General features: G+C 42.0%; 1 protein-coding gene across 11 annotated transcripts in view; it reads left to right on the top strand.

The window, feature by feature from the left end:
- The window catches only part of LOC140694779 (trafficking protein particle complex subunit 9-like), a 142,020-nt gene that overhangs the window by 59,937 nt on the left and 65,460 nt on the right, over positions 1 to 16,623 (top strand). Inside the window, exons 2-5 of one of the 11 annotated variants that reach the window (XR_012070396.1) lie at positions 1,256 to 1,441; positions 1,993 to 2,135; positions 3,918 to 4,142; positions 4,766 to 5,037. The exons of 1 other annotated variant lie outside the window; for it this stretch is intronic. Coding sequence is in view for 2 of the 10 variants with exons in the window: in XM_072957849.1 (XP_072813950.1) it covers positions 14,005 to 14,052 (48 nt within the window). In the remaining 8 variants the exon portion in view is untranslated. Of the gene's footprint in view, positions 1 to 1,113; positions 1,201 to 1,255; positions 1,442 to 1,992; positions 2,136 to 3,369; positions 3,645 to 3,696; positions 4,143 to 4,765; positions 5,038 to 13,981; positions 14,053 to 16,623 lie in introns of those variants that run through there. 9 more of the 11 variants (XR_012070397.1, XR_012070399.1, XM_072957848.1 and 6 more) reach the window with 9 other exon arrangements.

Genomic DNA, 16,623 nt, shown 5'->3' on the forward strand with positions numbered 1-16,623 from the left:
AGTCTTTCCTGCTCATGACACTAAAAACAGTCATGACTTACAGAATGCTCAAAGAAGAAAGTACTTGATTGATTTTATTTTGCTACCCAATCAAACCAATCAAGTAAAAACCCTAGTGTTGACACAGACTATAAGCCCTCCAGAATAGGGTCACTGTCTTCCTTGTGTTTCATTTATTTGGTCACAGTGTCTGGATAGTGCTTTGCTGTCCAGCAGTTTTGTGAGGATACTGTGCTCGTGAATATTTGTAAGCACAGAATTTTGACAACAGACTGTGTTGTTCATTTCACAAGGGAAAAGATAATATAGAAATACTGCTCAGATCTATTTTAAAATTAAGCTTGGAAATTTGAGAAGAATTCAAGAAGCCATACAAAGCTCTTTTTCACTAATTTTAGATCTATCTTAGACACTTTATGGTTACATAGCAGAGTAACTTATCAAGTAGATTTGACAAGAGGAGTGTTATATTGATTATTTGATTTAGTTGAAATATTCTACCAGGGATAAAGTCATAAGTGCCCATAAATGAACAAATATGTTTGTATTTCTATGCAACATGGGAGCAGACTACATCTGTTTCTATATAATATATATGACTGTGTGTTTAAATCTGCCTGTCAGTGTTTTTTATAGTTTTTCAGCAATGTTATAACTTCAGAATTCTTCTAAGTTATTCACTCCCGATATTACTGCAGTTTGTACTGTGTATTCTATGTTATGGATGGGATTCCACTGTCCCCTCAGTGAGGAATTTCCTCTCCTATTCCGTTAGTAGCAGAGTTAAAGGAACTGTGATTTCTAGGCCTTTGCTTTCCATGTGTTTGCAGTTGGCTGTAAATCACGAATTTCCCTTTCTTGAGTTTTCATTTTTCAATAAGAATTTTTAAAATAATTGTTAATATGTTTCACCAGTCTCCCTAGAAACTTGATGTGTTTGTGCTTTTCAGTTTTCAATTTATGAAAATTGTAAATGCACACTTGTCTTTAAGTAGTCCTTTTTCACTAGATATTTGTTTACTTCTTTAGAGTTAAAATAATTTTTTCCCAATGAATGAATCGGTGTTCATGTTTTAAAAGATAACTTACTTTTTATTTTTCTTATTCTAACAGGTATATTTGTTGTACAGAATTTAGAAAATAAGGATAAACAAAATAATAACTTAAAAATGGCCTCTAATCTCACTTGGAGATACAGATGTAAGGTTTGAAATTGAGAATTACAAGTCCTCTCACGTTGTACTTCTCTTTCAAGTACGTTTTGGTTACTGAGACCCTCGAATTCCCATATGAATTGTAGCAGCAGCTAGTCAGTTACTGCAGAAGAGCCCGCTGGGATTGTGATCGAGACCACGTTGTATGTATGCATCGCTCTGGAGAGCACTGCCATCCCAAGAATGCTGTCATCTGATCCAGGAATCTGCGTGGTGTGTCTTTCCAGGTATTTAGGTATTCTTTAATTTTTTTCAGCAATGTGTATGGTTTACATAGTATTATTTTATTTATTTTTTGCCTTTATACTGAGGACAAGTGTGCAAGGTACCAGGATTAGAATTGTATTATAGCCCCGCAACTTGCTGCCACCATGGACACTGCGTTCTCTCTTTGCCCTTTGTAAAATCTCGCACAAAATAGGACCTAAGTAACTCTCTCTTGAAAGAATGATTATATGATTGCTGGATGATGCTTGAGAGTCCTTGTGATGATGTCTTTTTCCCAGACTTTCCTCTCTTCTTAACTATGCCCTTTCCCTTCCTTTCTTCCAGCCTGGGTTTCAGCGTGCCTGTGGCATTGATTTTTCTTGTCTGTGGACTCATCCTTTCACTAGTTCATGATAATGTTACATGTGGGCTGTGGAAACTTGCTAGATGTCTAGAAAGAGCAAATCCATTGCATGCTAGATATTTTAGAGTGTGTTATTGTATTATCGATTGAAATGAAATCAGGCTGACCCATTGAGCCATCCCCTGAGCTCTTTTCGCCTTCCTACAGGTGATACTGCTCTCGTTGCTGCATGTGCCCTTCCCCCAGACTCGGTTTTGGAGTTGAGTAAGTCACCATCACTGGAGCCCTCTCATTAAAAATGAAGAAAACCTTTGCTCCTTCTCCCTGGTTGGGGACTTGGATGAGATGAGGTAACAGATAAAGAATGGAGCCCCACCTCATTCTGACCACCGCTCTTTCCGTTCATTTCTCCAGGGGAAGAGTACAATTCAAAAATATAAAGATTGTGAGCTAATGAGATAGACAAGACAACCGATCATTTATTAAATATCCTTTCATGCCAGAAACAAATGTATTATACACACAAAAAGCACATAAATTACGGTAGTACTGTGGTTACAAACGTGGGTCTGAGTTCGATTCCTGCTCTGGAGTGACAAGTCCTGTGAGATGGAGAAATGGTAGATCGGCTTAGCCTCTCTTGGACTTGTTTTCTGTCCTGCAGAGATGGGGTTCGCTAGGCATCCCTACCCCGTAGAGGTGCTGTGGGGTGTAAATGACGTGAGTGGGCAGCCCGAGCACACATGCTCGTTCCTCGTAAGTGCAGGATAGCACAGCTTTTGCAGTGATGCATTTATGACCACACCGTGTAGACTCTCAGTGCTCCGAAGGGATGCCTTGTGGATTGGAGATGGGATTCTCACTTCTGTAAATACCCAAGAATTGGGTTATTGGGCTTTGCTGATTTGAATCTATTCTTTAGAAAGTACATAATGTAGATATATTTTTCAAACATGCATGCTTTTTATCTTTTATTATTTATACTTCTCCCCTCTCATCTCTTGGTGTGACATTTCATGGAATCCAGGAAACAGTCCTAAGCCACCTGCCTCTTCACACTTCTTTGTGGTGGTTTTCTTCCCTGACTAGAAGAGGGTTTTGCATAGGAAATTTTGTTTGCTCCCCTTCTCTTGGAGTCTCACTGTTTGTCTGCCCATCTCTCACCTGTCCATCTGTCCATTTCTCTACCCACTCATTCTTCTGACTTGTTCCAAGAAGCATTTCAGGCAGCTTACAGAAGAACAGATACCAAATAAACAGGTGAGAAAATGGGGCCAATTTCAGACAGTGAGGCTTGCAGTTGAGCCTGTGTGAGATTTGCAGGCGTGAGACACACGCCTCTGCCTTGTGCCTTATAAGATAGACAGCATCAATATGCCTGAGTCTCCCAGCAGACACAGGGAAACAGGGTTTGTGGGAGATGCTTACTGTCTGTGAAATAAATAAGTGGCTTAGGAGAAGCCCAGACTTTCCAACTACTAAGGCTTAGGAGAATATATTGAGTGTCTTCCAAAATCAGATTATTGCATCTTTTCTTTTTCAGAGATTTATGTATAGTTGGTTTACATTCTATACCTGGAAATTTCTCCAAAACTGCTGCCCACGTGAGTCCCATGACTCGGGAATGGGGTGGTTCTGCTCATTGACGGGTGTTGGCCAGAAACGGAAAATGACAGCCTCAAAGGAGCCTGGGATTAAGCAGTTATGTTTTGTCAGTGCTGTAGATTTCAGAAAATACTTTTACCATTTCTCTCCGCCTGAGGAAGCAGCGTGCTCTCTTCCCAGCATCAGGAGCTCAGGGCCACGTGATGGTGGGGCTGACTGCACTGCCGTCAAAACAGCTGTGCTAGTCACTGCAGGTGTGGTGCTTTCACGTAGTGCATTTCATGTTCTTTAATAGGTTTCAACAGGTAGTTAATTAACTGAGTTAATTAACATTTAATAAATATAATGCTTTGTTGAAAAGACAGTTATAGGCAGAATATAAGTTGTGAACAATATAAAAACTGTTTCAATACTGAAATTTCAGTAGGGAAGATTCAGTTTATCTTATTTCCGCCTCTCTTTAAAAGAGAAAAGAAACAAGACAGAAAAAGCAGAGGATGATTTCTGTTCTTCCTCTCGGCTTGCAGGTGCCTTCACCTCCAGTGGCATCCATCCAGACACCAGCACTGACACTGGCCGTGCTCAGAACTGCCTCAGCCCTGAAGACACAACAGACAAATGGAAGGGGGACGCGCCCTGTTACAGCGGGTGCTTTCAATTTTTGAGTCCTTATGTAACTGCGCGGTGTTATTCAGGATCACCCATTCTGCACTGTGTGACGGTGCTTCGGTGTCTCCTAGTTATTTATTTCTGTAAGTACTCATGTATTTTTTCCAATGTGTGTTACTAGACATCTAAAAATGCATTTTTCAGATGAAAAATAATGTGTATTTAATATAAAATTCTGAAAAAAGGGTCAAAAGGGTCTATCCTGTTCCCAGTATTCAGAGATAATAATTAACACTTTAAAATCTATTTTCTGTTCTTTTCATCAGTGTGTATTACCTCTGTCATAAAAACCAGCAAGCACTGTGTGCCTGTTTGCTGTGTGGAGACCTCCATTTTCCATTCAGCTTATGACAATTTTTTTTACAGTATTCTATCTCCGCTGGCATGATTTTTAATGACCATTATAGCATTCTGTCTTGTGGAGTCCTCGTCCATTTTACTTTGGACTTAAGTAAACTTTTAAATTCCAAGTATACTTAACTGAAATTCTGAAAAGAGATCTGTTGTGATACCGAAAGTCCCCTACTTCCCTTCCCCTTTTTTCCTGAGAGTAAAAACTGCTGACAATGTGGAGTATATATTTCATGACCTTTATGCCTATGTCATATATATATACACATACATAAACGTATATGAGAAATCTATGTATATGTGTGTGTATATATGCTTTATTGAAAAATAAGGCCATACTATATGTTTTCTGCAGCTCGGTTTATTCACTCAGGTATATATCACAGACGTCCTCTCCTTCCAGACTCACCCGGTCCTTTCAGATAGAGTAGAGTGGTCTCCTGATGTGCAGGTTTGGTCTCTTGTGTAAGGACACCTTTCGTGGGAGAGAACTGTGGACAAGGCCTTGGACCACGCCAAAACACCGGAACTTTAGTGGCCACAGCTCACCGTGATTTACCGCATCATTGTCTTGATGGTGGACACTTAAGTTTTCTCCATTTTCCACTGTCAGAAAGGGTGTCTGACTGGCATCCTTCTTGTACAAACATTCCTGTGATCTTGTATAAGTATTCCTTTAGTTAAGGTTTCTGGAAATTTAGTCCTTGGATGTGACAACTACATAAATCACAGGCTCCTTTCAAGTGAATCTAGAAATTCCTTCTCCTGTGGGGAATGAAAAGATGTAGAATAACTTATGTAACCAATTCTCTATCCGTGGGTATGATTCCACTTCAGCTTTTCTTCCCACCAATGTAAACAGTGCTGTGTAAATTCTCTGATGAGTACATCTATTTGAATTGATTCTTTTTGTAAATGAAACGATTCCTAAAAGTGAAGTTCAGCCTGTGTGTACACACGTTTTCCAGGGTTTACATATCCATTGACATGTCGTCCTCCAAAAGATCGCTCACAGTTTGTTGTCTCAAAGATGGACACTAGCTAGAATATCTTTTAAAAATATTTGCCAATATGATGAGCAAAATGATTTTCATTGTTTTAGTTTGCACTTTATGACCAGTGTGGTATTGAGCATTTTTCACTCATTAGCCATCTGACTTTTAAAAAGTGAATGATCCCTTTTGTCCTTTGCAAATATTTAAGTGAGGGAGCTTCTTGTTGCTTTGTGACAGCTCTATGTATATTATGAACATTAGCCCCTTGTCTTCATCAACATGTATCACAGAGCTTTCCCTTGTCATTTTTTGCCTTTCATTTTGTTCAGTAGGTTCATTTTTGTTATGGCCCAAAATAAACTTTAGATAGTAAATGTCTTCTTTTTCGGTTTTATTCTTGATATTATTCTTAGAAATGCTTTCTTATAATGGTATAAATTTCTTCTGTAGGTTTTCTTAATCTCTAAGATGGAGATGATAATAGTGCTTGTCATAGTGAGGAGAAGCTGAATTGATATGAGCAAAGAGTTGTATTTGCTCTTATTAGTACTTTCTAATATTTACATCACTTTCTGTAATTTTTCTTGCGGTCATTTTGACCGGAATAGAATTTGTTTTTTCCAGGGGATTCTGTGATTGTCCCAAGACAATTATTGAATTCCTACTTTGCTCTTTAATTTGAAATCCCAGCTGTAAAAATACTTATGTACACTAGAGTCTCTTTTTGAGCTCATGATTTATTTCTGTCAATCTTACTTTCCTACACTAGCACTATATCTTACATATTGTAAAAATTTATTTAATATCTGACAGTGCAAATTTTTTGATTTGCTTTTCGATCCCTATTTTTCTTTGCTAGTATTATGACTTCATTTTTCCTGAAGAATTCTAATATAATTTTTTCAAGTTAAAAAAAAGGAAAAGTGTTGTCATGGGATTTTTTAGTAATTTTGAATTATCTTTAGGAGAACGTACATCTTTACAAAACTGTTTTCCTCCATACAAAGGTTGATGTCTCTACTTTCACACTTCTTACTTTACCCCTCAGTACAGTCCTGTACTTCCTCCATATACAACATGGGCATTGTTTTTGAGTTTATTCCAGATTATTGTTGATGTTTTTGTTAATTTTTTAAGTGAGAGATTTTTGCTATTATATTTTTTAACTGTTAAAACTGACACCTAGGAAGGCAGATTCGGTTTGTAAATACTCACTTTGTAACTTCTCATTTAAAATTGTAAGTATTAAGTACTCGATACAGAATCCTTTCTTTTCTGTTTTTAAAAATTTGTTTCCAAGATTCTCAAAATGGTCATAGCTAAGTAGTATAGGTGGGGAGAGAGATGGAGAGAGGTAGTGTGGCTCATGTACAAACTGTGAGCACTTTCATGGCTGCCTTTATGCTGGAAAAGCTGCTGAAGAGTCCAGGTTAGACCAGGGGTGGCTTTGTATGCACTTGAAAGCCAGCTTTCCTGCCTGTATGGTGAAGCCTGGTGGGCGTGGCAGGTAGATGATCAAGGTTCGAATGGAGGTTATTGGCTGCACAGAGCGCTGTGTCTGAGAACTGGAGACCATCGCCATGGGAAATGCTTGGTGCCAGGAACAATGCAGAGGAGCTGTGGACCCTGTGTGTTAAGGATTTTCCAGCCCTCGGAGTGGGAAGTTCAGACTCTGCATTCAGATCTTAGTTTGAATTCATCCTCTTTAGTTTACTTGTCCTCTGACTTTGGTCAAGCTATATACCCTCTTTCACTTCCTGTTTCCTTGTCTCTCAAAGTAGGAGAATTACAGCCTGCTGCTAGAGTGTTTGATCAGGTTAAATAATTTGTGTCTATAAGATGTCACGTACAGTCACAAGCTCAGTGAGAAAAGGGCTGTTGCCTGTTCTTCTGCAACTCAGTGCTTGACAAGACATGGGGGAAAGCCAGTCCGTAATTTGTGTGTGATGCAAGTAGGAACAAAATTAATGTCTTGCCTTTCCCTAGCAGTACTCTTACAGCTTTGCTTCATTTACATCTTTCCTCCTTTCCTTTCCTCTTTCCCATCCTCCACCAAAAGAGCCTGAGACTCTCTCAGAATAATAGATTCAAATTAATTTAAAGGTAGGCTCATTCTCACGAAATAATAGTAACAGAAAAAAAAATCTGTGCACATCCCAGAATACGTTGTATTTGATTTACACGCACACACGTGTGCACACACACACACACACACACACAATCAGGCTACCTCCCACTTGCAGAGGGAGAAGGACCACTTTTTCTGAGTTTTCACTCACTGAGCGTGAGAACAATGTCTCTTACACAGACTTTCACCAGGCTTCGTGCATGGTGTTTTTAATTGAATTTCGGCTTTGTAGCCATAGATATAGTCTCCTAATAGAAGAGAGAAAGTGGAGACATAGACATTCTGCTGAGATATTGGTGTTATCATATTTTAGTTGGAACGGACTTAAGACAGCATAGAGTCATAACATTTCATGGGTGAGAATCCATTATGTTGCCACTTGGACAAGAACCTGGATCTTCTGCCATCTTGTCCACGTGGGTGAAGAGGCAACTGGGCAGGGGATGGCAGGCATCCTTCTTGCTTGAGTTCCATGTTCTTGCTAGTTTTCATTGCTCAGCTGCCTTTAGTTTATGTACATGAGGCCTCACATGGGAAGGTCACTCTGTCCTGATAGAATGAGTTTCTTATCAGCAAAAAGCTCTGGACCCACTCATATTTCCCAGAATTTTCTGCTGATCTGCTGACACTTTATATAATTGAGACTTAAGAAAATACTGAATATAAAATCCTTATTGTTATTGTTTGCCCTCGAGTTCCATAGGAATGAGGTGCTGTCTCAGGCTGTCTAAAGTTAGATCTGAATAATGATAGGGTGATAGGTTGTGCTGCTTTACCTCCAAAGTCAAAGGGGATTTCCACCTTAGCTTTTAGAATCAGGCAGATTAGTTCAAATCTTGCCTTTACCAATTATTATCTTTGTGTCTTGGGGGAGAAACTGTACTTTTTTGTGTCCAAATTTGTTTATCTGTAAATAAGTTCAGTATTTATTTTAAGGTTTCTGTTTCAGAATTGAATGAGCTAATACTCTCATTTATACCTAAAATAGTGATTGCATGGTTCTATGCTGGTGCCTTGGTAGTTGATTACTAAGGGACTCCGCAGTGAGAATGTGGGTGGGGGACTCCGGGGTAATAGAGCTTATATTCCAGGATATGCTTGTAAAAGACTGGATTTGCAGTGGATTTTTAGTAAATATCTACTCCTTTCCTAATCTGCATTGATTGTGTATATATCTTTATACTAATATATGAACAATTTTTATTGCAATTTAAATATCTTTGTAGTACTTACAATATGTAGCTTTAAAAAATACGTGAAATAAAATGATTTGACTTTTATTTTCTTTTCAATAAGCATAACAAAACAAAATAAAAAGAAGAAAATGTTTGAAGGATTAGAAATAATTTTATTTCTTGGAATCAGTTCCGTATAATAGGTTTTTTGTTCGTGTTGTTAAACAGCATATAAAACTGATAAGTTGTGACATTCTGGAAATGAGGAAACAGTGGAGACATACTACCTCTAATGCAGTCACTTTGTTACCAAGTCCAAACTCGTTCTGCTTGCTGCATGACAGGCCAATAAATCGGGAGATGAGATGTTGGAGTAAGGAATAGTGACTTTATTTGAAAAGACGGCAGACCCAGAAAATGGCATATTGATATCCAGTAGAACTCTCTTCCCCAAGGCAGAATTCAGTCTCCTTTTATACTAAAAAGCGGCGGGGATGTGGCTGGTTGTTGCAAACTTCTTGCTGTACGAATTGTTTCTATTTGAAACCCTTTGTTCCTGCAGCTGTTCATGTGGGTCAAATTATGGTGCCCCCGTATAACCTCCAAAAAAAAGAATTTTTTTGCAACTTGCCATCTGTACATAAGTGTAGAAGAGCTAATATCCTTAAAGATCAGAGCCCAGAGAATAGGCCCTCCTGGGTATTTCAGGCTAAAGGCAACATTCTTTTACAAAAGGTGCAGAAACAGCAAGTCTGAGCCTAGAAAACAAGGTACAGGTTTAAAGTCAGACGAACACATCTAACATGGAGTGAAATTTGTTCTTTTCTATTAGAATTACTTTTTCTACCTCATAAATAATTTTAGTAAGAAACATGAGCAATTTTTTTATTTTTGCTTCTTAATAAAGGACTACAACTACACTTTAGTGAGCAGGGATGCTGTGCGTGCTTTGGGGTCACAGCAAACTCTTGTTGGGGGTGCTCGACCCTGCAACATGTCTGATGCCCCGTGAGTGTTGGTGAGGGTCCCCCTAACCAGGGGCTCTCTTCAGGAACCACCATATGGGCATTGACCTCTGGAGACCTGTTTTTCAGCTGCAGGAAAATTTTTCAGAATCTGTGATGGGAAAATCACTCCAGCTGGGGATAATCAGGGAATAAAGGAAGAGGAAAAGGGCTTGAATTAGAGTAGAAGAGAAAGACAGAAGATCAGGGAGCCTGGGGGCTTGGCAGCGGGGCCTCGGGAGAGAGAGTAGCAGAGAAATGGAAGTGACCGTCTACGGAACCAGCTCCTGCACCTTTCCCCGCACCCAAGACACACAGCTCTTAATTGGACCCAGGAATCTCTCCTGTCTGGATGTCACCCTGGGCAGAACCTTGAGAATCGAAGGTAAGGGGTGGGCAGCACTCACCTAGCGAGTCACTGAGGACTTTGATCAAGTCCACATTGACATTCCCAGTCATATGCCTTCACCTGTTCTTTATCTCAGGATCTGAGAAGCAGGAGCAAGGAACACAGGGAGAGATCCAGGAAGACATGTGACTGTGTTAAGAGACGACAGTCACAGCGACACTGGGAGTGAAAACACTTGTAGCAAAATAAAATAACTTCACAACTATTGCATCAGAGCTGCATGTGTGAGAGAGCCTAAGCCTGTCTCAGAGTGCAGGGGACAAGAGGAAAGGAATGGTAAAATTAACACTGATAATTGAAATTTTGGTAAATAGCCTGCTACAGTTAATTTTATCAACTGAATGTATGCAGGTTTATTTCTATGAGCATTTATAGGTTCACACAAACCCACCAGCCCGTCTTGCCCCCATCGGGGATGGGATTTCTCAAGCACAGTGCCCCTCCTGCTTGCGTGGACCACGCTGCGGGTCCTCGCCTGGGGCCGCACTGCTACAGGACACTGAGTCCCCGAGGCACGATCTGGGATACATGACAGGAACATCTGTGCTCTTGGCTGAGGGCCTCCGTTTCACCCTGCTGTGTAAGAATGCCGGTGACTCAGTTAGAAGCATGCATACAAGCCGTCCTTCCGTGTCATCACCATGTAGAAGCAGTGTCTGAATCTTCTGAATTTCTGCAGAATGCGGTTTACAGTCACCTTGAACAAGTGAGTGTGTGTCCTCTTTCAAGTGGAGGAGTTACTGCCGTTTTCCTGGAACTTACTCACCACTAGTCCATCTGATTTTTCTGTGCTAGGATTCAGTATGGCCTGCTAATAACTCTGCAGTCAGATCTAGAAACCCTGATGAAGAGGATTATTTATTTTCTTTCTTTAGATGATAGAATTTTATTTTCAAAATTGTGAGTTTTCTGTTCTTGGAGGAATTTTTTCGGGGGTTGGATAAACAACTTTGCTCTTACCATCTTTGTGACCTGTTGCTATATGCGTCTCACCTGTCTTCTGTCACTTGTGAGGCGGTTCCATTTGTGACCCTGTCCTGGTTGTTCATGTAATAAAACATAAAATCTGTAAAAGTACAGTCCCTTTTACTCCGAAGACATTCCACAAATACTCCTTTAATCTGGGTGTGGATTTAACAAGACACAATCATTAGAACATATACTTGCAGGTTGCCAGTGCAAAATCCCCAAATCAATTGTCTAGCTCAACATCTAAAATCTTTCTAATCTACGTTGGATTTGTATGGATAAGTGAAGTTGTTTGCTAAGAACTCAAGACCAGGTTTATAATACAGGCTGATTTAGCTCAGCAGGTCCTCCCAAGCTGAAGCTCTGCCAGAGGGCGGGGCCAAGGGGAGAGGGCGTGTCCTGCCCTCCCTGAGCTGACAGTTTCATGGCAAAGACCTTCACCAGGTGAAGAAATTGAAGTTTCTTCTAAGAAAATTGGGTCTGAAGAGTCCAAAAAGCGCGTGAGTGACACAATCCCATTTGTCTAAAGTAGGGAAGAGTGGCTGTGGGGCCACTTGGGAGACTCATGAGTCCAGGTGCGTAGTGTTGGTGGCTTCCACTTGAGTGGTAGGACAGTCAGTGGGTAAAAGCGAACAGATTGAAGGCATGTTTTGATGGTTAAAATGAAAGGATCAATGCTGTCTGTGAAGGTAGGATGGAGTAAGGCCCAGGTTTCTGGGTGGATTAATGAGTTAAATAATGGTCCTGCTGTGTTCTGAGGACAGAAAGCTGCAGAGGGAGTTCTGGGGGAAAACTGATGAGTTCAGCTGTGGGTAAAGTGAAAAGGTATTAGATGTGTGATCTGGGAGCTCTGGTGAGAGCCAGTAGTGAGTAGGGGGCGGGGAGAGAGACTTTCAAATCATTTTGTCTTCTGAACATACATATAAGAATGAGTAATGACATAACCCCTCTATATTCTGGATTTAAAACCTAGTAACATTTTGCTATATAGGCTGCAGGGGTTCTTAATTTTTTAATAGAAATAAAATAAATTGAAACAAAACAGTGGAGTTAATTAACATCTTAGAGTTGATGTGTGTCCTTGTATGTATTTTGATTTCTCATCTGTTTATAAACATAATCTACAAAAAGTTAACTTGCTTAGCATAACTGTTAAATAGAGGGACGTGACACACTCTGTTGGTGGCTCAAGGTGATTTCTTGGGCAAATTATGTAGCCTCTCTGTGCCATAGTTGCATCTTCTGTGACTGCCCCCGGGCCCCTCATCACAGCTGATTCCCTAGAATAGATGTTGGGAGGGAGGCTGCTGAAGGGAGTAAGAGGTGGCAACTGCTAGGGACACTGAAGAGAGAGACAAAAACAGATTAAATCCAAGAAACTGAGTGCTAATACACTCAAAGGAGAAAGAATCCCGCAGTGTTTTGAGCCCCTTAGCATAAGGGAAACAAAATCACGTGGATCCAAACTCTTGAGCATATGAGTATTGTGGGTGGGAGGGTGTTATCAGAAAAGGGTTGAAAGAGGCCTTTTGGTTTCCCTTAACGTTTCCAGTAAGGATGGGGCACAGAAGCGAAAACCACCCGCTTCACAGTAAAAGGTGCTGTTTTGTGCAAAACTGACGAAGGTTGGAGACCAGTGATCAGTTGTGCTGGCAAATGAAGAGACTTCTGGATTGGGGCACTTGCTGTGACTTCCAGGTGACCTGCTGGCTGGGGGCTGTGAGGCGGGCAGTAGGTTTGCAGTGTGACCTGGGCATAATCCCTGGCTCTGAGGCCCCTGCAAGTTTCTGCAGCAGCTGCTCTTGCCCTGCGATGGGAGGGCATAAAAGGGCATTGTAGCACACGAGGGCAGGAAGGGGCTGCTTTAAAAGCAGACATGTAGCCTCCTGCAGCTGCAGACCTGCAGGCAGTTTGGTTCATTGTCGTGGAGTGGACTTTGGAGGCCTTAGTGTCGTCTTAAGACTTGTTTTCCCTTGGGGACCGAGTTTGCCTTTGCATATTAATATTGAAGGTTTGGGCTTCTGGCAAAGCTGTTTTCACAGATGGGTATATGCGTAACATATCGTATAAAATAAAACGTTTTTATTTAATATGTGGGACTTTGCAGTTTTTGGGAACAGCTCTTTTGACCTGGTCTCCACGGAGGACACTAGCGGTCGGCAGAGCGTGCGGGAGGGAAGGCGGCCTGCAGTGCTGCTGCGGGGGGTTCTCCCCAGCATGGTGCTCTGCTGAGTTCACTCTTCTATGAGTTTGGTTGCCAGAGGAGCAGACAGCATAGTAATGAGTTCTGGTGGGATTGTATAATGACAGGAAGAAAGAGGGAGCCGTAGTTCTTCGGGACTACTACACTCTTTTGGTTCCTGATCCAGTGTGTCCCATTACAGAATTGATGAGTTGTGTCTATTTTGGGACTTGATTGAAATAAACGTGCAGCCTGAATGTTAAGAGTTATGTTTTATTTGTCAGGAGGACTCGAGCCAGGATGACCGCCTCTCGGAACACTCTGAGGGACTGCTCCCAAGAGTAGGGGAGAAGCTAGGATTATATAGGAGCTTTACAACAAAGACCAGGTAGTTAGAACAATAAAACATTGCTTGTTATCTAAAGAAAGCCAGGTATCTCACGTTCAAGAATTTAGTGCTTTTCAATATATGGGAGGAAGTCAACATTTGGGCTCACTGAATATATTCTTTAGACAAGCACCTAGCTATCTAGGGCCAGTAATCTGTCCTTTCTTATTCTGAGTCTGTTCAGAGGGCACCGTTGTGAGTGGCTGCAGGCCTGTTTTCACTGGGGTGCGGCAGCAGTCGCTGATGACTTGTTTTCAGCATTCTTTGTTTAGTGACATGGTTGCAGTATTTTCATTCACATTGTAGTATTTTCGTTCACAGAAAATTATGATATTACCCTGATTATGGATAATCTGGAACCTTGGAAAGGAACCGAGATGGAATTACTGCAGGTAACTTCTACTTTAATAAGCCGTGTGCAAACATGAACACGGAGGAAGCATACAAAAGGATTCGGTGGTGAATGGGAAGGGTTTCTGCACGTTACAGGAGAAGGCAAGGCAGAATTCCTCTTCTTTGTGGGCAGGGACGTGAGTCCAACTTTCCTTTCTGAAGTGCTTTCTGAGAACAGTTTATGGTAATTAAGGAACATAGACAAACGGTGGCACACATTGCATTTAAGAGCTGGCCGGTTTCAAACTTGGGTATTGGACAGGTGGATTTCATAGGCAAGTGGTCAGGTGGATGGGACAGAAATGGAGCCCAGGCCTGGGGCCATATTCACGTTGAAATCGCCATTACCTCACCATAGCACCTTGGACTAGAATGTAACCACTCTTAACCTGTTGGTGAATCTGTGAAATGGGCATGATAATATTCGTTACTTTCTGGGATTGTTGTAAGTTCTAAAGGGTATTATAGCACACATGAAACACTTAACACACTGGCACTTAGCAGTTTACACTTTGTGCGGCCACCAAGCTTGGCGTGTGTCAGAGCCGTAAAGGCAGTATTTATCTGTTGAGGATGCACTGGTAGCCCCTTGGCTAGGTTGTGAATTTGGTGATTTCCTTTAATACTTGTAACTCTGTGTTCCATGGGCAGTTATTTTCATAGACAGATGAGGAATCTCAGGGTAAAAAAGACTGTAATTTGCCCAAAGTCAGACCATAATTTTGGGTGCAGGGGCCTCGGTTCAGCATGGGCCCCTGGGACTTGTGCCTTCTCCGTTCAGCACCAGAGCCAGATGTGGGCTCGGCTGTTTCCCTGCCCAAAATATCCGGCAGGCCGCAAGACACAACTGGCCCCGTGCTGCTTGAGCAAAATCTCCGGAGGAGAGGCAGTTACAAAAGGGATAAACATAAAAACAGACGACAGCAAACTGTGATCAGCTCTGAGAAGGAAAGGAACACGTCTGGCCGTGCAGAGCTGGGAGCTTTCCCGTCGGGCTGCTCTGGGGGCGTTCATCTCAGCTTAACAAACTCTGCTGCTGCACCAAGGCAGGAAGGCAGGGCGCGTGTGGCCAGGTAGACTGGGCCTCATTGATCGTACTCATTCCCCATTAAGCGACAGCTCTCACGGGCACTTAACTAATAAACAGATGTTGGCCATAATCGTCACGCATTTTGACTGGTAGCTTTATTGGCGCCAACTTTGAGAGGAGGTCATTGAAGCTGGGGAGTTTGCTGCATGCCCGTGATTACCATGGAAATATTCCCACTGGTCTTTCAACCTAGACTGGTGTGGCTGTCATGTCCCGGCCCTGTGAATGGCATCGTGTAGCTTCTCCCAATTGCCCCAAATAACTTACATTGATATGCTTAATTCGTAGGAAATGGTATGTGGTAATAAGGGAAAAAAGGCAGTAAGAAATTGTTTGGAAAACTAGAAAAATACCTATTCTTTCCCAGCTGGGGGAGCGTAACCTGTATCACACACCCTAATCACTGCCTGTCACCTCCTTCCTGCCGACTCCATGTTCAGAAGCCACTCTGAGCCTTGGGAGAACATTTTGCCTCATGAAACTTTTGACTAGGACCCGTGACTTCTCTGTCCCTGGTTAACTCTCTCTTCAAAGCCATGTAAATTTTTTGCAGGCTCCTCCACTCAGATGTAAGAATAGCCTCTTTAAACTTCTTGATGCAGCTCCTTAATGAAGATCTTGCGATGGAAACCTAGCCAAAACCTGGGAGGTATGCACATAGTGACTGCAACCACAGCACTTTGTGAGTTCAGAATCAGTGGGGTGGGTGACTCAGGAAAGGCTTTTTTAAGGTAATAAAGGGAAAGAGAAAGGACACAGGCTATGTGAGAAAGAAACATCTCGGTCACAGCCAGCAAGACACCTGTGTTCATGATGGGGTGTGGCGAGTGCAGAGTTCTCCCAAAAAAAGAACTGATGTGAAGGGAGGGAGGACAGTTGGGTACTTTATTGGGGAGGAAAAAAGTGGGCTGAACATTTCCTGGTTGAACAAGAGGATTGTGACATGATGTGCTTGTATTTTGGAGAGAAGGGTTTTGTGGGGACAGGCCTAGGAGTACGCTGTCTGGCTGGGGAGTCAGCACAACAGGGAAACACAGAGAACCGGGCAGACCCCAAGACCCATGCTGGGGGAGAGGCTGCCTGCAAGCTGGAGCCCTGGAGGCTGCTTCTGTCCCTTAGCTGGGGTCTCAGACCTCCCTTCACAGACCAGTCCTGTTGATAGAAGAATAAAAAACGTTGGGCATGAGAAGGGCTGTGTCCCAGGCTTTTGTTGAGTCCCTGGGATGTGCCCCACCAGATTTTGTTCCTTGACTTCATGCAGTAAAGAATTCAAGAGCAAGCCAGTGTTGAGTAAAGGTATATTTATTCAGAGAGATACATTGATAGGCAAGAGAAACTTCACGAGGTGTGGGGGTTTGATGCTCAGATTAGAAGTAGGTACACACTTCACAGACAGAGTGTGGGCCTTCACCAAAGAGGGAAAGAGTGGTGACCGCGAGGTGGCGCTGTGTTGCTTGTTTTCTTGGGCTTGGTGGTTTCA

Source organism: Vicugna pacos, unplaced genomic scaffold (genome assembly GCF_048564905.1).
Source record: "Vicugna pacos unplaced genomic scaffold, VicPac4 scaffold_104, whole genome shotgun sequence".
In the NCBI taxonomy this organism is placed as follows: domain Eukaryota; kingdom Metazoa; phylum Chordata; class Mammalia; order Artiodactyla; family Camelidae; genus Vicugna; species Vicugna pacos.